Source organism: Cydia pomonella, chromosome 4 (assembly GCF_033807575.1).
Source record: "Cydia pomonella isolate Wapato2018A chromosome 4, ilCydPomo1, whole genome shotgun sequence".
Taxonomy (NCBI): domain Eukaryota; kingdom Metazoa; phylum Arthropoda; class Insecta; order Lepidoptera; family Tortricidae; genus Cydia; species Cydia pomonella.
The window spans coordinates 18,780,758-18,804,286 of NC_084706.1; the positions used below are offsets into that span (position 1 = coordinate 18,780,758).

Sequence of the window (23,529 nt, forward strand, 5' to 3'; positions counted from 1 at the left end):
CTATTCTACTTATATCCTTCTCCGGGACTCAAATTATAGATCTTCATACCCAATTTCATATAAATCGGTTTAAGTGAAAATAGATAATAGACATACAGAGTAATTTTGCATTTAAATTTATGTTAAATTGGTTACATGGCTGAATTTATTAAGTAGCGGCCCGATTCGAAGAATGATTAAGACACGTTTAAGATCTTGGAAAGATCTTTAAAAGATCGATAACTAAACGAGATGTCAAAATTGACGTTAATTTTGATTCCGCTGTGATCACAGTAACATCTATCTACGATATTTCTAACGTCAAAGTGACATTGGTTGCCCGAATCGAGCTGCTTCTGTCAATTATACGAAATGATATCTAAATGAGAACTTATACACCGTGTTTTTATTGAATTCCGTTAACTTCGGGGCATGAGTAAGTACGATTAAGGAAATTAAATGGCATAGGTAATTTTCGAAAAAAATAAATATTTATTTTATATTTGAATTTTTTTAAAGTAGTATGTTGCATATAGCGTTGTTGTAACACGTTGTTGTACCTTTTTGTGTCCTAGGTCCTACCTACAGTAATTTGAAAAATACTTAAAAATATAGAGATCTGTTTATAAAAATAAATGTAGCACTCGCAAATTCCATACTATGCACATAATTTGTCATTGTAATATGACACTGAGATATGTAAAAATCCAGGGGTTTTTACATATTTCAGTATCATAATGAAATGTTAGAATGTGGGTCCACGAGCTATATACTCACCCTATGCTTATCTATGTGTAAGAACCGTAGATTGGGGTCAAACAGCAGTTTGTCCGGCTCCAGGTTGACTGGCGACTGACGCCGGCCCTTGTTGCAGAGAGACCATTCTGGGTTGATTAAACCCCAGAACGCTGGCCCTGTTAAATAAAAAATATTTCTAAATGACTTTTAGAAATATAATTTCGTTAAGCATTTAATACGGGGCGACTCTTAACACCAGACATTTAGTGTAGGCATAAATCGAGTGTAAGCGCGTAGCAATTAGACAAAGAGCTGTGACACTTCTTGTTTCTGCTGCTTGGGTAGTCAATTTTGAAGCCTTTCATTTAATACGTTTTATCATGTCATGCTCTGATAAAAAAAAAACTGGAATAACAGAACTTAAAATTGAATTAAAAACATTGGAGTAAAATAACATTAAAAAAAATTAATTATACTTAACACCTATATATTGTACGCCGGCCATTAACTTTCATTTTGTTAGCATAGGTTAATGGTTTGAAATACACTATCACAGAGGTAAAATGCATTCACTGCTTATTTAATGGAAAAGGGTCTTCCGGTAGGTAAAAGTCGTTTTTGAAATATTACACCAGGGAAAACGTAGGGACCGTAGCCTATAAAATGTAGCACATCATGTTTTTATTCAGAACTAAAATAACTAGAGATATATTATTATTAGAAAAAATAGTAAGTAAATAGAATTGTAAATACAAGTTTTATTAATTCTAAAAACAAAAAATATTAGAAATCTTGAGTATTCTCCAGGCCTTTCTCTAGTAATTATATTTATTTGGGGCATCAACAGCAATACAGAAGTAATACATAGCAAAGTGAACAGAAAACATAGCCAATAACCGATATCCACAAAGGTACAACAAACATGCAATAACTAAGTGGAAACTAGAGATTAGAAAATAATGGGATTTAAAATGCATTTTATACAAAGTAGGCTAACATAGCGTGTGGGTGTGTTTTGTTTGAGTGCGTGTGTATGTGTATGTGACTGTAATCGAATTTATAGCGTGAGATGAATAAGATGTGTCATTTATTTGCCTAGCTTGATTTTGTCAAGTGTCCTTAAAAAAAACTTTTTTTTTTATTGTGCGTATTTTCTGAATACGACACGTTACTTCTTTTTACAACATCACAACGAAAACGTAAAGGTTTTATTTTTTGTATTTAGATAAATTTGGGAGTTTCCTTTAAAACTTTAATGTTTGTCAGTTTGTATGTCTAAACCAAAATGGCAGCGTCGCAGCCAAAAAGGCATTTTTCACTGAGTAATTACACAAATATATTTTCACAAGAATTGTCAGTATCTCTAAAACAAGACAGAGTTCAGGAAATGATATTTTAGTGTTTAAATGCGGTCAAGAATACACCTATAGAATCTGTCGGGTTATTCGAGCCCACGGTGTATAAGATTCTCAAGTATATCATTGAGATGCAACGGTAAGAATGTTTGCCTCTTTGAAACCATTACCTGTAATACCTGTCATTGTCAAAGTGTCAACATAGTATTTATTTCCGTAAATGTGTGGTAGGTGCTTCTAGTAAAGTGAAAACTGGACTTGACAAACAGCCACGATGGCCGGATAACCGGATGTTGACTAAATAATTATTAAACGCGTTTCAAGATTAATTCTTCATTCGCTGCACATTTCCACGTTAGCTCACTGCTTAATTCATTCATTTCTTTATTTGCATCCAATACCACATACCACACAGTAAAATAGTATAAGTACATGAAATCCCTAGGGGTATGGCAAAAGATAAAAATTAATATTTACAGAACAGTCGTGTCAATGAATATTATAGCAGGTAAAAAAGTCAGAGCGAAATAGAATATATATTATTGAACAGAAAATAAAAGTATGTTTGCTTGTATAAAGATTAGGAAACAATAAATTTACAATGTCAAAAGAATATAAAATTAATATATAGACATATGGTTTGAATTGGGTCTCTATTGTTTCCCATAAAGTTTTAAGTCATAATGTTTTGTTTGTCCGCATTTTCGTTACGCATAATATGATTTTGTCAGAAACGCGTAACTTTTCAGGATTGCCATAAAACAAACCTGTCCTAAGATCCTAACCTAACCTATCTATAGGATAACCTAAGAAAATTCCTGAAAAGTTATCGGTTTCAGAGTTATGACTAATGATAATATGACTATCATTACATTATGACTTTCAATAATTATGTCAAACAAAGGGATCCGGTTTGAATTATGTCATCTATATTCTAATGAGAGCCTTTCAGTAGAAACGTTTTGAGGAACTTCTTTGAGGGATACCTACTTAATTGCTGGTGACTGTAGATTTATACATATTTATTAAAATCGGTTGTACGGTTCCTGGTTTAAGTTTATAAAAAGGTAACAGACAGACGGACATTTACTTTCGAATCTATAATATTAGTAGGGATACTAATAATTATGAAATTGAATAAATTATAGCATTGTTAAGTGTCAGCGCTTATGCTGCTATATGCGCCAATCGCGTTTGCCTGTTTTTGGTTATTTTTAACATACGTAAATGATATAGCAATACACTACTTAATTGATTTTACATCTTACTCAATTATGGTAAAGTACTCCAATAGGGAAACTATGAAAGTAGCCAAAGTGCTTTGGAACGCGTTCACGGTTTTATTATTTACGACCTTGAAAATTGCATGGAAGCCGGCGCAGCGGTTGCGGTCACGCCCACTTTATGGCCACGCGTTAGCGAAGTTTCGTTTAAATGCCTTTTGCGTTCAGAACTATATTTATATATTATGATTTAGTGCCCAAATTATGATAGTTAGCAATACCAAATATATGTATTGTAGAAATATAATACCTACCAAAACTATTTTCATGTAAAATGTTGCCAAGCCGAAACCATAAGGCTCGCACTGTCAAAAAGTTATCAGATCTCATGTAGAGCCAAGTTTTTAACTCTTCAAGCCCTAACTTCTCAAACTCTACACCTTAGTCAAAATATATGGCTTGGCCGTTTCTTTACTATCACACAGACGTAACAGTTTGAAGTATAAGTTCTTTTCCAAAATGATGTAAGGCATTTTTGGTATAATGAGTATGGAGTTTTTAAAATGTTATGAACATGATCGGTTGGGCCATTAATGAGTTATTTTATAATCTATTATTATCAATATGATGTAATGCCGCGATGGTTCGCCCTTTTCCTTGTATGGCTACCTAGGTGTATAGGTACCTTCACCACCACTTGGTCGGTTTTTTTCTTTCGAGGAACGGAACCCTAAAATAAATCATAGACAATGGTGTCAATGATGTCGAGCATGGGCTCGAACTAGGTGCGAACAGTGAGTAGCGCGGTGGCTAACTATTTGCAGAGTTTACCCTACTTCGTTGCCGGAGAGCAGCAAATTGATGAACTAACTGTTGAACATGCATACACCCGAGCTATTCAAAATAGTTCAAAAGAACTTTCAATTTCCCTACACATTCTGTTTTAGAAAAAACAACAGACAAGAAATCGAAATCTATTAATGTTATAGGTAAACTAGTATACCTTTGGAATTTAAAAGTATTTAAACTTTTTTGGAAATTTTAAGAAGAAATAAATTGTGATAGTTAAAGTGCGCTGCGGCATGAGTCTTATGTAGCATTAGAAGAAAAACTATTATAATACCTAATTAATACAAGTATATCTAAATATATTGAAAAAAATACTGCAAGACATGTTAAGAAAAATGAAATAGTATAATTAGACAAGGATATTTACTTTGCCCCAGGTATTTTAAGAGGGGACAAACAAATTTATATTGAGTTTTTATACGTTTTAATCAAGACCATGAACCTTAAAAGGTTTTTTTGTTAGTGTAATAATTTGTGTTCTTGTTATGGTGATTTAAACTTTTATTGTATGTTTTTGCAGCTGTCAAATAAATGATTTATCTATTTATATATCTTAAGGTAGACACCATAGAAGAAAAACGAAAATAAAATCGGACTAAATGGGAGTCAGATTCGCCCACCGAGGTTTCCGTAGAAATTTGTAGGTACATATTATAAATAGTTCAGTAATATATGATTTAATTACTTACAAATGTATAGTTAAAAAAAAATCCCTATACTTGTAATGTAAGACGATATTACTTGCCAAATTTCAAAGCTCTAGGTCAGCGTAAAGTACCCTATAAATTTTGATTCCCTTGAGAGTGTCAGAATGAACGTATTTTGTGGCATAATGGCCATATCTTACTTTACGTTAACTTAGAAGTATTTTTTCACAGCTGCAATGCAAGGGGCTGTAGACCTGAGTATTTGGTTTTAATTTCAACTCAATAATCCACGTGTTCCCGAGATTAAGCATCTTGACAGACAAGAAAATGATCCTAAAAGTGTTCCGTTTTTTCCTTTTGAGGTACAAAACCCTAAAAACACGAAAACAAGTCTAATTTCCATGGATTTTCAATTATGTATCGTGAGTGTCGTGACCCTGCCTACCATAGCAGTGCAAGTTTAGTATAAAATAGCTAGTGATATAGTCAAAAGATTTGACTACCATAATTTTAAACAGAAGTGTACTTCATCAGACTTATTGAGGAAAAACGTGAAAACCCACGCGATCGGCAATTCTTCCATCGTATACGTTTCGCGCCGCACGCCATATCTTTCGTTCTTTTCTTATTTCTTGGCTCTACGCGCCCTTTTAACGTAGGCAAAACAAATGAAAAGAAAAAAACATTTCTTTATTTAAAATATTTCCCACTAGATATATTTGAGCGGGTCTGAATATACCTTTAATGAAACAATGGAAAACAATTTCATTGTCATAGAGGTAGTATGAATCCCCAAAGAGAATAATAATCAGGAACAGTGTGAAATATAAGTACGCGTATGACGCGATAACACACCTCACAATTTTGCCAGTAACGCGATATGAATACAAGATAAATCGCCCGTATAAATTTCGCGTCACGTAAACTGCTAAAAATGTTATCTGCACGAGAAATTGATACGGCTCGCAAACGTAATGTTTTGCGTCGCTTGTGGTAGGTCAATGGATTGAGATTTTACACGACTCATATTCGTACCGCTTTGCCTTTGAGCGATTTATCGGGTTAAACCATATTCGAGTACTAATAAAAAGAGGGATACGTTGGTATGTTGGTATTTTAATGGGACCGCGTTTGTGGATTTTATCAAATTAAACCCTTTTGTTCTGACTACACCACTTGTTACTAATTGAATTACAGTACCTACTGTTTTATTCGGAGTGGAGTAACAACCTATATTGTTCAGTCTATGTTGAAATGTAATTGAATTAAGCTTTCAATTGGGTTTTATCGCTCATTAGCTCACTATATGACAATTTCAAGTGCAGGAATCCCAATTTCAAATTGCTTAAAGTGACTTTTTTGTACAAGAAGTATGTTATTATCTTTAAATGTGTCCTTTTAAGGGCAAAGATACCATATTGTCGATATAAAGTTATTAGTAGTCCCTAAAACTACATAAAATAACATAACATAAGCTATCTATCGGCGGAAAAATTGAGTATGTGTGTAACAGTATTTTTTTTAAATACCATTATATATCTTTATAATATATTTATAAATACATACATGACATGTAAAATAACATTGCTTTTCCTAATAAATGTCTGAGTCTAAACGGAGAAAACGGTGATTACATTTTAGGATGCTAAAAAACCCGTACTCTAAAGTTACGGCGGGTTGATATCAAACTAATTTGCATATCTTTAGTATTCAAAACGTATTAAAATAATATCTCAAAACTTAATAGTAGACTAGAATCATCACGGTCGGCCCGAATCGAATTATGATTAAGACACGTTTAAGATCTTGGAAAGATCTTTAAAAGATCGATAATTAAACGACATGCCAATATTGACGTTTATTTCGATTCCGCTGTTATCCCAATAAGATCTATCTACGATATTTTTAACGTCTAAATGACATTGGTTGCCCGGATCGAGCTGATTCTGTCAATTATACGACATACAAACGATATCTAAATAAGAACTTATCACAACCAGAACTTATCGTTATCGTATCTCATTCTTCGAATCGGGCCGGGTGGCCGGGATACTATTTATTTATAATGCTCTGTTAATGCATCTAAGAGAAACAATATTTATGTAAATACAAACCTAAGTAAAATGGTGCAAGCTCACCTGAGATGCCGTCGTAGGTCCACCATTCCTCCCAGCTGACGCCACTCACGGCTGCAATCAAACCGACTCTAATTAAGTCTGCACAATTCTCATTATGAACACTCTCGACTAGCCGCCTCGAGAATGAAGCGGCGGGCGGGCACGTGCTCTCTGCTTATAAATTCTTCATACTTCATTTAGCGTCCTTGGAAGAAAAACGTCAAAAGAAACAACGAGAATAGTACACCTAAGCGACTTTCTTTCATTTGTGCGATTTAAAGCTCGTAGGGTTATACCCGTACAATGAAACTGCGCAAATCTAGAATGTCATATATACATTCGAATTTAAGTTGTTGTTATTACATTTGTGAGAAGTAATGTGAGATGTTCGTAGTAATACCGTAGCACACCTGCGTTCGTAGCGGTTGTGTAGACCAGTCGTAAGGATTAGTAGTTTAACAGTGTTTGTGGGAAATTATAGGCACAAACTGGGGCCGAAATAGATGGACTGAATTCCAACTGCCATATGTATGGGATGGGAAAATCCGCTTAGTTGAAAAGATCTTGCATGAATTGTAGTTAATCGTAGTCTGTCCTCAGGTATCTACGATTCTGTACTTGCGAAACAATCTAACTGGCCGTCTTTTTTTGACGTAAGTCGTGTTGAATAATTAATAAGTAAGTTGGATTATTAGAAAAACCTTGCTTAAAAATACATAATAAGTTGGATTTCTGCCTCACAAATACAAATGTATATTAATCATACAAATTGAATGAAATACACGATTTTGAACTTTTATTTTTGGGACCGGCTGCGTGACCGAGACGACTGATGTCTAATGCGGTCAGTGTTTTGTTTATTAAACTGAAAAATCATTATATTATTATGATTTGGATACTCATAAATAATATAAACAAACTTGAGATATTAGCGGAAAACGTGTCATAAAAATGTTGATGGGATTAGAGACATAAGAGGGAAGAATAGCTTTGCGATCCTAACGAAATAATAAATACGAAATTCCATTTCGGGAGAAAACGGTTTCCACTAACTAAATCTTAACAAATCACTTGGATTTTGATGTCGATCGCTTCAGCATAATATATTCTAGGTTTATTAGCAGAGCCCGTACATTTCATACCGTTGACAGAAAAATGACGTAATTTAACATACAGGCAGTTTTTTTTACAACACTACAAATTTAGATAAATTACTTTGACGCGTAGAAAAATAAATACTTTTTACGTGAAATACACTGTTAAAATACAAAAATATGTATTATTTTATGCATCAATAATCTATTAATTCGTCGAGTGATAATAAGATGAAAGTCAGTTAGACGTTACTGTACTGTACCCCTAGTGTAAATTTTATCGACATCATAACGTGACGAACGCGTTTGCGTTAAGTCTAATTTTGTATAGGATTTTGAGTTTCCAAAACGTCCCGCTTGGCGCGCTCTTTCTAAATCCAATACAAAATGAGACTAAACGCAAACGCGTACGTCACGTTTCAAAATCGAATTTATTTACACTAGGGGTACTGATTGTCAAGTATATATATCAGCTAACCAAAGAGGTTAACAAATTATTAATTGTTACGAAAATACTAATTGGAATTATACTCTATGTAGCGTGACGTCATTTTTCTGTCAACGACATGAAATATACGGGCTCTGTTTATTAGGTTTCGCTTTTTACATTTTTTTTTGTATTTCATATTTCGAAAAAAAAGGAAAACCTATAAACCTAGTTTTCATTTTATCAACAATATACCAAATAATCATGGAGAATGGAAAATATTTAGAATAGGAAAAACATTGTCTCTTTTTGTATGGACCAGTATGTGCTACAAGTATACCTCTTAATTAAGATCTGTTGATAAGTAAAAACGTTTTATAATGCGAGCAGTAGTTACACGAGTTTAATGATGATGATGACATAAATGGCAACAAATTGTTGACAAAAGTGGGAACACCTACGCCATAAAGACCTTTTCAACGCAGTTGCTCATACTCGTAACGACGTTTTTATTCCACCGATTTTTAGCTCATAATCCTAGACAATAAACACGCGTACTTTTTCAGTATATTATACCTCTCGTGCTTTTTCATTATATTATCCAAATGAGTTAAGAAGGTAACTGATTGCAAATAATATGCATGGAAACGGAGTTTTCTTAATTTGGCCGAGTAATACATTTTTTAAAACAAACTATTAGGTTTCAAACGTTGGTTCAAAGAGGTTTTATCACACCAAAAACAATTTATAGATTAAATAATCTCGTAAAATATCGATTTGCCTGCCCGAAGACAGTGGAGTACGTGAAGGTCCCCCACAAAGTGACGTTATGTGATATAATTGATATAATTATAACGCATGAAACATTTCACGACCGCGTCTTTCAACCGCATTAAAATCATTACAGATATGTACGTCTTAAATTATGATTTAATCGTCTATGAGCTGTGATTTTGTCTAACGGCCCGATTCGAATAATGAGATACGATAACGATAAGTTCTCATTTAGATATCGTTTGCATATCGTATAATTGACAGAAGCAGCTCGATTCGGGAAACCAGTGTCACTTTGACGTTAGAAATATCGTAGATAGTAGATCTAATTGGGATCACAGCGGAATCGAAATAAACGTCAATTTTGACATGTTTATTTATCGATCTTTTAAAGATCTTTCCAAGATCTTAAACGTGTCTAAATCATTCTTCGAATCGGGCCGTAAGACCTTTAAAGTTATCTTTTGTACAATACACATTTAAACAACTTTTTAAATGACTGTTTGTATGTATAAACTCTTTATTGTACAAAACACTAAACTTAAATATGACACAGGATGGGCAGTACAAAGGTGAACTTATCCTTTCAAGGAATTTCTTCCAGATAACCTTTGAGTAACGGTAAACAAATATACATAGCACTGAGTACAATAGACTAGAGAAAGTCAATAAAATTATGAAAGAGAGCGAAAATAAATAAAATATATTAAAAAATAGAAGTAACAAACAGTAAATGTTTAATTCTTTGTGATCGTATCGGACAGCCGATATCAGATCAAACAACGTCAAAATGCGCAAACACACAAATTTATCCATATTAACAAATTTCGTGTCCACAAATAGGGATACTAAAACAATATCAGTACTATCTTGTGTCCGCCCTGCTATAGGTAGGCGCCTTTAATTCATACCGACCCCGGCAATATCCCTCGTGGCGTGTAGCATGTGGGCAGAACTATTGACCGTATAGACCAGTGGTATTGCAGTCTGCTACTATGATAATAAACATTTTATCTTAAATGTTTATTATCGTATTCATTTTAGGTCTGACCTAGTGAGTAGTGACCTTGCCTATGAAGCCGATGATCCTGGCTTCGAATCCGGATAAGGATATTTATTTGTCTAATGAACACAGATATTTATTCCTGAGTACGGGTATTTAAGTATGTATTTTATCTATTCAAGCATGTATATCGTCGTCTAGTACCTATACTACAAGCTTTGCTGAGTTTGTGGCTATAGGTTAATCTGTGTAGGATGTCCCCTAATATTTATTTTATTTATTTATATCTGGTAGAAAGATGAGATTGCATTCGGTATTCCACGTATTATATTATTTTAATCGTTGGTAGACTTTCAATTACCATGAACTAATATAATGTTGTATTTTAAACTAATTGCTGACCGCGACTTTGTTTACGGGGCATTTATCTAAATTCTGAAAGTATCTTAGTTAACCAAAGTAAACCAAAAATATCTGTAGTAGGTACATTGGTTGTTCAAAAATATCTAAGCATCAAATTATTATTTAACGACAATAATCTTATTAAGTTCTACAGTGTGTATTTTTGATATAACCACAAACTTAAACTAGACGTACGTTTAAATGATATAAAACAATTCTGAAAGATTTTTTTAAATTTAGTCCAAGTACGATATAATACCATACCGTATAATTAATTTTTGAAAAAAAAATACGTGCGGCATTATATTTCATTTGTACCGTCGCGTCATTAAATGCGAAATTTTGAGTTAAAACAAAGTAGTTATACATTGCTTGCTGAATTATTTTATAAGGAAAAATTAAAGTCGTCCCTTTTTGTACAAAACCTATAATAGTGTAGCCATTACAGCCTAAACTAACTACCCTTTGATTATGTAGTCGTATCAAAAATATTACTCATGTGTGGATAAGGATGAAAAAACCGTTCCAATCTGTCTAATATGCAACAGTTATATTATACTGTCAACCGTGACGTCCATAACTGTTACGCATCCCGCTTCCTCTTGCATACCCAAGAGCATGTCTCAGACGGTGGCCCTACAAAAATATAATTCATTAGTTTCATTCTAGTTTTCATACTATTTCCTTTCAGTAATTTTAACCGCTACATTTTAATTATAGCTTGTTGTTATAGTTTTAAGCAAATACCAACAATATACTAAAAACTGCAAAATTTTACTTTTAAAACGGTCTCGGCTTACGGAAGAAGGATTTGTAGGAGATTAAAATTTCTAATTTCGGCTTCCTGGAGTTCTCTTAATTAAGATTATGAGATTATTATACTCATAATATTTAAAAGCAATTAATTCAGAAATACTCCGACTTGTATAGAGTGCCTACGTATCGTTTACAGCAATTTGTTATAATAATTATTATTATTTAATTATCAACTTTCTTAAAAGTAACGTTCGAAATTTGATTGAACTGTATTAAAGTTTCTAATTTATTGAAACATCACTGCATAGTATAATGGATAAGGCCAGCGGGCTAAGCATGGTTGAATTTTTTTCGCTTGTCACCATACCTGTCACGTTCTAACAAGTATATAAGTGCGAAAGTGACAGGCATAGTGACAGGTGATAAAAATGAAACCATGCTGCCACTTTTGCACTGTTGAAAAGCAGACAGTCAAATAAGTGATAACTGAGAAGTAATCATCCAAAGTGAAATAATTGAACTAGTAACTTAGTGGTTAAGATTGACAATGCGTTACCTACCTACATTATTTGTTAATAGGCGACAAAGTCTGTAGTTGATTTATTTTTTGTCCACTTGACAAAGCTTGCGTTGCTGATCACAGTGATTACGTAAATTGACTTGTTTCTATTTATATTGTTTATTAAAATATGCAGGTACTTGATAGAATTAAATAAATAATTTGTGCGATTAAAAAAGTATTAAAGATATATTAAATAGCAATATCGGCTTACCTACTTTTCAGCTCGTTTAGCACTGAGAAATCATAAGCCTGGGTAATGACGCCTAGTCACAGAGCGGGGATACGCCATAGTAAGGAACGAATCAAAGTTCCTTATGGCAGTCAGTTGAAAAAATATGACGTAACCATGGCAACGCGGTACAAGAAAAAATCTTATTTATTGAAACTGACAAGCAACCATAATGATATGGAACTGCATGGCGCAATACACCAGCATTTTGAACATTGCTTTATTGCGTTGCTAATCGAATTGAATTGATATTATTTTATGAAGGTAATCTGCAACTGCGGGGTGACTTCATTCGGGTCGGGGTGGAGCGTGACTATTATGTATAAAAAACTATTGCTAATTCTGTGCCTTCTGACTAGTGAAAAACAATACAAAGGCAGTGTACCATGCCATACCAGTACAGCTACCGTCGATTTTGACATTGACGTATTCGCTCACATGTTCGTAACTTACTTTCTACAGTGTGTACCTATTTTTGATATAACCGCAAATGTAAACTAGACGCAGGTTTTAGTGCTATAAGATAAGATACTGAACGATTTTTTTTTACTTTAGTCTCAACCACACAGCATAATAATTTTTTGAAATTTTTCGCATTTCATAGGCACTTGTGACAGTTGTGACGTCGCGTAACTAAATGCGATGTTTTCAGTTGAAAAAACAAAGTAGTGATACGTTGCTTGCTGAATTATTTTATATGGAAAAATAAAAGTTGTCCGTTTTTTATAAAACCTATGAAAGTGAGTTCATTAAAGCCTAAATTAACTACACTTTGATTATGCGGTCGTATCAAAAATACACGCTGTATACATCTCACTTGCACTAATATGCCAGTACGAGCGAGATGCATAAAAAGTATTTAAGATACCTACGTAGGCTTGAGCGAATATGGCAATGTCAAACCTGGTGGTAGCCGTATAGGAGAGGTATTTATTTTATTGGTAAGAACGCCAATTAGTAGTAATAGCAATATTGTGACAAAAATATATTTTTAATTCTGAATGCCGCTCCAGTATACATTACCGATCCACACGAGATAGTTTTCCTCATAACTTACAAAATACACAAACACAACAACAATAAAAACATAAGCAAAGCCTGCATTCGAAACATACACCGATCGCGAAACTTACTCGATACACGGTTGATTTATGATTTTAATTTAAATTTTTGCATTCGCTAGGCGAAGTTGGCCACGGACGCGCCGCCTGCATCGCAAATATATGTCGCGCTCCAGGATCGCTTTCCGTTCGCATTCGATACAGCTTGAACGAACTGTCGACTTTTAATCTTTTAATGCTACTCAACAAACTCCGGCCTTCGGAAATACGTTTTCATGTATTCGAAATATTCCCCATCGGGATATTTATACTAAATACTTTTGTACTTGAGTTGGTACGAGTACTAAGTTTGCGTAGCTGAATGGTCTATTAAGATGCTCGAATTTCATATTTTATAATACGTGCAATCGTGCATTATGGGTTTTGCATCTCTATGAACCCCTAGTATGCCAGTGAGAGTCGTTATGCTGATGTTATGTAGCTAATTTCCCCTAATACATAATAATATGTTACCTTCGTGTATTATGTATATATGTAGATCTTGAAACTTCTTGTTTTTCTCGTGTAGGGTACAGGCTACAGGAGAAAAACAAGAAGTTTCAAGAATAAACATGTAGCTAATGTGAAAATATAACAAGTACCATCAGCCACAAAAGTGCATGGCAAATTAATCAATGAATTCATTCATAACTTCTTCGCAGCTTACTGTACATATTCCAACCATTTTTTTTATGTACGTACACCGTATTTCGTTTTGTATATCGACACGGTGGGCCCATATGACCTGACAGATTTTAAACACGTATTCGTGAGGTCATAAAAAGCAAAAAATGATACAAATTATAGATATGACTTTTAGAAGCAATTTTTTTTCTTTTTGTGTATGTTTCTTGGCAGAAAACATTGCAACTAATATTATGTAAAGTTTTTTTTTCTTACAAAAAAAATTGCGACTCTACATTTTGAACCTTGAAGCGCTGCGAAGGCACTCCCTTTAACCTATTCTGATAGAATGATAACTACGGAACCCTACACTGAGCATGACCCGACATGCTTTTGGCCGATTTTAAAACTTCTATACGTTTCTTAAAGTACCACTTTTTGACCAACTGTAAGTATTACGGAAAATGTTAACAATATAACAATAAAATGTAAAAATATGATATGATGCATATATTAAAAAACAATAAAATAATCATTTTGTGCGAGTTCGATACCTATACCGCCGGTTATAAGGCCGATTTTAAATGTAACAATTGGTTAAGGTTTTGGTTTTGATATGATTCAACGTTTTTATTGCATTACTTATTATTATTGAACACGGTAATGTAATCGGGCTTTTTTAAAATAAAAACTTTAAATGAAAAATTTGCTTGTCAAAAGTCATACTGTCATACTGGTAGTTTACTAGTCAAAGGTGGGGTAAACATAAGACACGGGTAAAAATAAGACAAAGTTTTTAACACTCAACAACTTATTATATTTTGGAAAAGGAATGAAATATAACAAGTTGTTGAGTGTTAGAAACATTGTCTTATTTTTACCCATGTCTTATATTTACCCCTCCTGACCCTATTTAAATTATAAAAGGTACAGAAAAGAATCGCTAAAGTAGTGGTTTGACCTTGCGACTTTGGGTTAGTCGATAGTGGAACTATCGAGTTTTTCTATCACTTTCTTATTTTAACATCTTACGACTGTGCTAAAACTAGCAAATTACCTAGTGTTGCACGTTTCGAGGTAAATTACTATAAATAAATACCTAACAGGGCTTGGAACCGGTATTAAAAAAAAATACAAAATAGCTCAATATTTTTACTTAGGTACTTTATGTTCTTTACGTAGGACTGGATCATGTATTTAGGTAACAACTTCGTATTATTAGAATGTGCCCTTTAGAAATTAAATAATAAACCGAAGAATGGAAAATAACCTAATAATAGCGGTATTTTTGTATGGAGGATATACCGGTTTCCGACCCCCGTTACCTACCCGAAACTGGATAATATATGTAAACAACATTGAAATGTTTATGCATTGTTGCGTTTCGCGAACGCGATTGGAACGTGAAAGAGTGAAGTGCTCGCCTGGGAAATGCCAGTCAGCGTCTGCCTTAACTCTGCCGAGTCTGGAGCTAGCGTTCCATAAGCGGAACGTCTCGTGAGAAAACTGTTACTTTATTGATTTAAATTTATTCAGCCATATATGGATCAATGCACTTTCTATACAAAACATGAACAACATTCGGTATACAGGATACATAATATGTATAGTTATGTATACTGGCTATGTTTTCCATAAATAGCGTATTATTCTAGTGCATTGCTTATTCACTAGGTAACTTATTTACTTGAAAAGCAACTAATAGTTATTTTTTTCTGGATTTGATTTGACATTACTCGCAGTGCATGTTGCTGATACCACCTACTCACCAATTATAAACAAATCAATATCAGATTTGTAAAATTCAAACGCCGATCCTGATTTTATGTATCATATCGCAGCTTTCCTGTCCTGCATTTAGCGGAAGTTTTGAGAGCAGATGCGAAAACAATAGCTATGTTGTGAGAAAAATATTAGTCGAGTTGGTACAAAAAACAGACAACATTAAATATGGAAACGAAACAATTCATCATAATTAGTCGATGATATGATTAACCATACTTTGCATGGGGTAATTCGACCCCCTACCGCAGAGAACGTGTTAATAATATCATAATTAGGAACCATAGGGATTCCTAAGTGTATAAGACCGAAAGGTATCGATATCGTAATAAAAAGTTGAAAACGTGAGCAATTTGCTCCCAACGATCTCCACAAAGAGCTTCAACCATGCATCGGAAATGAATCAGTTTCCGTTTTGAATGAGCCAAATGATATACGGTATATATCTTTGCATGATATTGCGACCTAAATACGACTTTAAGTTCCTTGTGAAAAGGTTCTAATTTCAGGACAGTGCGCGCGTACAAAATTTTAACAGGATGCACTGCTTGCGGGACATTGTACTCTTTGTGAATTTTTAATGCTAAGGTCACAAATGTTTTATAGTTAAAATATTATATTAATTTCAAAATACATTAAACATCATTACAGATTAGTTAGGTACAAATATAAATATTTAATGCAAAATTATAATAATAGTACCTATGTTAAAATTACATTTCGAATGCATTTGTTTTATGGAAGAGATTTTCCGACGCAATGAGCCGCGACGGGCCGAGCGAAACTGTTATCGGTGTATGACATAAATAAATAAAATTCACGTGGAAAATAGGCAATTTCACGGTGCATTGGAAGTTCTTTGCGTGGCATGTGCAAGCTTGCTTGTCGTCGGTCGCGCCAACAAAAGCGTCGGTGGTGCGGGTAATTTTAATATCTATCCAGTTTTCCAGCAAGCACCTACTTTGTACTTTACATTTACTGTCAAAAAGTTCGACTTTATAATTACCCAGTTGATGTGTACTCACATCGGACTATGACGCCTTTGCGTTAAATGGGTTGGGCAATATTTTAATATGTCCTCTTAAAATAAAATATGTAACCAGCTTTTTTTATCCCAATTTGCAATTTCGAATGATTATTGTATTTGTGGGTAGTTTAGCAATTACACAGGATAGCTTTTTTCTGCGTCTACCCGTAACGTTGATGACGAACGCCATAAAGGGTTCAAAACGTAGGGGTGGTATTGTATTTGAAACGCATTATTTTACGCAATCTAATCCGTTTAAATTGTTTTATTCCATTCATACAGATTATTTGTAAAAGAAAGTTTATCGTATGCCTTTTCAATTTCCTTAACGTGTAATACATTTCAGCGATAAATACTCTATCCACACATATATACAAGATACCTTCGGGATTTGTGAGTAGACTGACTATAAAATATCTGAAGGAATACAAGCCCCAAAGCTATCCGTAAACTGAGTGTGACGTTTGAGATGTATACTTTTATACTAAAATGAAATTTATCTTTCATTTAAGTTACTTTCATTAAATTCTACACAGAAACGTCCTTAATATCTTTGATAGACGTCTAGATATTTAAAACAAAATACTTGCGGAATCTAGATTTAGCGCTTATGCACTTCCAGGGGATATTCTCATAATAGGAAACTCGGAGGGATATGAATTTCAATTTTATCTATACATTTGTACATGTCATGATCTACCCCAATATCAACATTTTACTCGACTGCGACTTCACCAGAAAGTAGGGTTATGGGTTTACGTACAGATGATTCAGAACATCCTGTTCCTACAGGATACTGGCCGGATTCTTTAAAATGACATATTGGTAGATTCCTCTTGCCCTTTAAAACCTAACTCTATGTAGTGACAGTAATCAAATTTGACATATACAATCCTTGGGATCTATGTTAACGTTCCTTAAAATTCGAGCTTTTAGGACCACAAGGACCAGGCGCCCTCTTGAGAAGTATACGCCTTTTTGTTTTTTTTTTTTTCTATTTTTCTTATAATATATGAGTTTGATATGAATATTGTGTATAGCGAAACGGAAGCTTATTAAATTCCACACAAAATTGATACATGATATTTTGTCCCTAAAACGAGGCAAGCTACAGGATGTTCTGAATCATCAGTACTGAAACCCATAACCCTACTTTCTGGTGAAGTTTCAGTCGAGTAAAATGTTGATATTATGGTAGATCATGTACAAAATGTATAAATAAAAGGGAAATCCATATTCCTCCGAGTTTTCTATTAAGAGAATAGCCCCTGGAAGTGTATAAGCGCTAAATCTGGATTCAACAAGTATTTCCTTTAACAAGACGTATTTTTTCCGCAAAGATATTTAGGACTTTTTCGTGTAGAATTTAATAAGCTTTAATGTTGTTTTACATCATTTTTTCATAGATAACGTAGATTTTGAGTGAAACGCTAATTTTTCTAGGATGGTAGACAGTTTCCAAGATGGCTGCGATTCCTCAAGGTCCCTAAATGTCAAATCGTGTGGACATGAAAAAGGGGCCTTTAATTTACATACATCGTAATGGACACCTGTATCCTGCCTAGTCTAACTTACGGAAGCCAAACTTGGACATACACAAAGAAAGTACGTAAAGCCATAACGACCTGTCAACGATCTATGGAGAGAAGTATATTGAATATAAGGAAAATACAGAAAATTAGAAGCAAAATAATACGTCAAAAAACCAAACTTACAGACGCTCTTCAACAAGCTCTTTATCTAAAATGGCAATGGGCAGGTCATGTAGCCAGATATAAAGACAAAAGATGGACATTAGTAGCAACAAAATGGACCGGACCGGCAGGACGGAGGCTCCGAAGAAGGCCCAAAAAGAAGTGGATAGACGACATCTACTCCGTCGCAGGAAAAGACTGGCTCCAAAAAGCCCAAGACAGGGATGAGTGGAGAAAAAGTGAGGAGGCTTTCACCCAGCAATAGGATCTGCAGTCAGCCCCAAAACAAAGTTAAAGAAATAAAAATAAATTACAACAATCTGACTGTAGAACAAATAAAGCTTTAATAAAAAAAATTACATACATACCAACTTTCAGGACTGTTCCAGAGATTTAGACGTTTGTTCTATTCCAATTGTGCTATAATTATTTTATACTTGAGTGTTCAAAAACTCGGAGCCCATACAATAGTTAAATATTGAATGTGAAATAAGAGGACGCAAAACCGAGCTAACTTAACCATATTTTCTATCCTACTATGAACCTACGTCACCTCAAATCAATAGGGGTTTCAGAATGAATTTTTAAAATTGGAATACCGCTAAAGACCCTCCGTTTGAATACGTAAGTGCATCAACGTGCCGCTGCGAAACCGTTTCATAAGCCACAGCCATATTTCGTTGTCCGCGTTATCTCGAGCGAAATGAGGAAGGTTACCTAACTACTATGTACTCGTTATTTTATCTAGTAATGTCGGAACGTAGAGCTCGATCTAAAGGTGAAATGCAGAACTCAGTTTTGTAATAAAGTTCTAACTAACCTGATAAAATTTCTTAACGAAGCTTAAATAACAAATATAGAGTCTGTGCGGAAAGAGAAGAGTCGTGGAATGTATGGGGCCCAATACATTCCAGGACTCTTCTCTTTCCGAACAGACTATAAACATCTGTGTTCTACATTTTAAACACGTCTTGTCATTTGTTTTTCGAGCGTATTGACGTAAGTGCGGGTAGTTATTTAGTTAGAGTTATAAATTTGTACTGTCAAGCAATACACCTAGCTTAAGTGAGGGTTGACTTAGAGTTTCTACAAACTTTACGTGTTTGATTTTAATTTATGTACCTACCTACGCGTAGATGATGCTCGTACCTATAATTATTGTGTTATAATAAAAACGGATAAATTTAGTTAATATTTTCCTCTAATTTAAAAAGATTATTGTCTGTCTTCTTTAATTGAGGTGCTCTATAGTGAGTATAATATTGGTCTGAAAATAGGTATTCAAAATTACATTCTTGAAACTATCATATGTGGAAAGTTAAAATGTGCTTTAGTTGACACTGGGTTTAACTAGCAAAGCTGAACAAAGGCATAACTTTTAGCTTGTATAATTATATGTGTTATTGTAATGACGTTCATCGACCTTGGCGTCGAATTCATTGCCTCGACTTTATTTTGTAGATTGAAACATCAATTCAATATGGTATAAACTGTCTTGGTAAAAGGTGATCAAATATTCTATTTTGTGATGTTCTATTTTTGTTTTGTGCTGTATTCATATATGTTTTATACGCGCTCACGACGGATATGTATAAAATATTTAAAACTTTAATAATCTTTAAATTAATTTTTAACGAGCAGAAACGTCTGCGAACGATGCTATTAATATTATTGATGTTATTATGCCGTTCAAGTTTCACCCAAGACAGTAATTTTCCCACTTTTTAAGTTTAATAATCTTTGTTGGTAACAATAGTGAACGAGCCTTTACATCCCTTTTTTTGTATTATAAAAGCTCCATAGAAGTGTTGAAAAATTGGTATAAAGCGAAACATAATCCTATTTTTTAGTCTTGAATAAAGATAAAATAGCGTTCATACCCTTAATGAATACACCTATATGTGACTTAAGTTGAGCGGTATATGAACCGTGATTACCTTTTATATTGTTTTTAGCTCCCGATATTTCGACATAGTTACATGCATCTTGTTCACGGGTAACTGGAGATAGCGGGTGGGTGTCAAAGTTGTGTAGACCGCGCTTGGTCTACCCTCATTCGTGCGCGTCGGCTGCGTTCATGTATTTAACTGCGTCGAAATATCGGATGCTCAAAAACAATGAAAAAGGTAATCACGGTTCATATCCCAGTCGATTTAAGTCTAGTAAAACACCGTGACTCATTCAAAACTGTTAAACCTATACGTGATTTACTAATTGTAGACTGTTAACCACAGGATGAAGGCCTTTCACCCGAGTTAAGTACTCTACTTTTCAATTAAAATACGAGGAAAGTATAAAACAGGTTTCTTTAAATGGTATTAAAAAATCGTGTGTCAAGTGCGAGTCGGACTCGCGCACGCAGGGTTCCGTACCGTTATCTAAAAAATCACTATTTTTATGGGAGCCCCCTTAAATATTTATTTTATTCTGTTTTTAGTATTGTTATAGCGGCAACAGAAATACATAATCTGTAGAAATTTCAACTGGCAAACTATCACGATTCATGAGATATAGCCTGGTGATAGACGGACGGACGGACAGACGGACGGACAGCCGAGTCTTAGTAATAGGGTCCCGTTTGACCCTTTGGGTACCGAACCCTAAAAAAACATGACTAAGTATAAACTAATATAGTGCTCGTACTTCTTAAGGGTACTTTTAATTAACAATTTAGGTAAAAGTATCGTTATTTGTAATAGGGAGTTAAATATCAGAATGGATACTGTCCCACAAATCCATTTAAAACCAAATTTTAATAGCTTATTGTGAAAAATATAAAAAAAACCGGACAAGTGCGAGTCAGAGTCAGGGGTTTTGTACTTTTTAGTGTTGTTGTTATAGTGGTAACAGAAATACATCATTTGTGAAAATTTCAACTGTCCGACTATCACGATTCATGAGATACAGCCTGGTGACAGACGGATAGACGGACGGACGGACAGTGGAGTCTTAGTAATAGGGTCCCGTAAGTGGGTACGGAACCCGAAAAACTTGGATTGTAAAATGTTCTAATGCAAAAACGTATCACTTTCTTGAACACACACTTCATAGAACAACATTGACCCATTTTCAGAGTATAAAAAATGCAAAAAAATATTTTTATATTATGTTAGTACGTAAAGTAGGATACAAACCACTACCTAATATTTTTACCGCGCTGTATTCGGCCAATAAGAACTGCACTATTAGTGGATTCTGAAAAAAAGTATGGCCAATTTAAGAATAAAGATTTAAATACCTAAGTTATTGATAGATTTTGACATTTGATTTTCTGTCGACAAAATTCGGCACAATAAGCTTTTTGACGAAATATCCTATTATTTAACATTAATATTTATGTTGCAGTATTATTAAACATCTCACATTAAGCAAAAATACGAATAATTGAATATGCTCACACTACCAAAAAGAAAAATCCTTAATCATGTGGCGGTAGAAATGCTTTATTTTCATTTTGTTTGGAGGATTTCTCAGTGTTCATTTGAAAAAAGGAAAAAAAAAACATTTGTTTTAATATTTTTCTATGAATTAATACTTTATGCGGCACTTACATTGGTTTTCTTGAATATTGTATTGGTTGGTTGGTATTGGTAGGTACTTATTGGTTTTGGAAATTCGTTGGAGAGGCCCTAGATCTTCACTCACCTAATGCAAACGCTGCCCAATGGGTAAAGAACTTAGATATTGTATTATAATTTATAATTAAGCGACTCTGTAAATGCCGTACAAATAAATAAATAAATTGGTTTTCTGTAAAATAAGTTTTTCATATTTTATTTTATGATTATTTTCGGCACAATGAGCAAAAAGGAAATATGTAAGGCCTTAAATACTTATATATAATTATACAGATAAATACCTAAAGGACAATCTTACACAAATCAATCTGTTCCCATAGTAAGTTCCATACTAAGCTTCATCTATTCTAAGATAGATAAATAAATAAATAAATAAATAAATAAATATTATAGGACATTATTACACAAATTGACTAAGTCCCACAGTAAGCTCAATAAGGCTTGTGTTGAGGGTACTTAGACAACGATATATATAATATATAAATATTTATAAATACTTAAATACATAGAAAACACCCATGACTCAGGAACAAATATCCATGCTCATCACACGAATAAATGCCCTTACCAGGATTTGAACCCGGGACCATCAGCTTCGTAGGCAGGGTCACTACCCACTAGGCCAAACCGGTCGTCAAAATAGATATACTTTTACAATAGTACATTACGATACAAGTGCGAAAAATAGGAATTTAGTGGAAACGCATTTTACCTAGTTAAAACTAGATACCTTCAGACAACTAGTTTTGACTGGAATATTTCAGTTAAAACCAATTTTCACATAGGCAAAACTAGTGAAAACGGGTTTTTACGATAGCATGTAAGTATAAAGAAGCTTGAATAAATGTTATCTTTCTCAAAAAATTTGTGTAGTGTGAAACCCTATAAACCGAAGTTAAATTAAAGTCATGTAAGGATTTAGTGGCCCGGCAGGCTTAAGGCTCGGCCACCTGCTCCCATGCAACCTAACTCTGAAAATGCCATTTGCGGCGCCTTTTGTACTCGTGTTTACTTTTATGCAATTTGTTGGAATTTATATTTCTATTTCGCAGCGTCTGTGTGCAGCGACTAGGCCTGTAATTTGCAAGTGACTTTCTTTTCTGTTATTTTGGGATACATTTTCAGTGCACCATAATAATAAATAGTCTTTATCAGTTTTTTGTTATTTGAGGTGCACATTAAAGAATTCATATCCGGGTGACCGAGCCTTGCTCGAAAAACATGTAAAAAATCTAAAATACGCATTTCCCATATAGCTAATTTCATCGAAATCGTTAGAGCCGTTTCCGAGATCACCGAAATATATAAATATATATATATATATATATATATATACAAGAATTGCTCGTTTAAAGATATTTTTTAAGAATGATTCTATTGAATAGTAAACAACAATAGGAAATTAGATATTTCCATAGACAAAACATTTGACAACTTTTGTATTCAGAACAGTTAATTGTAGGATCGTTTCAATGTTCAGTGTACATAAGAGGCGTATTTTTGTCTAGACAGCAATACAAATTACAATATCAGTAAAACTTTTGTGTAGGTTAAATTAGTGTGTATGAG

The 23,529-nt window shown here is 33.9% G+C and overlaps 1 protein-coding gene across 1 annotated transcript in view; it reads right to left on the reverse strand.

Moving 5' to 3' along the window:
- LOC133517234 (carbonic anhydrase-related protein 10-like) overlaps positions 1 to 23,529 on the reverse strand; it is a 54,795-nt gene that overhangs the window by 13,966 nt on the left and 17,300 nt on the right. Inside the window, exons 3-4 of the mRNA XM_061850452.1 lie at positions 6,930 to 6,980; positions 757 to 893 (exon numbers count right to left, since the gene is read on the reverse strand). Of these exons, the coding sequence (XP_061706436.1) occupies positions 757 to 893; positions 6,930 to 6,980 (188 nt within the window). The remainder of the gene's footprint in view (positions 1 to 756; positions 894 to 6,929; positions 6,981 to 23,529) is intronic.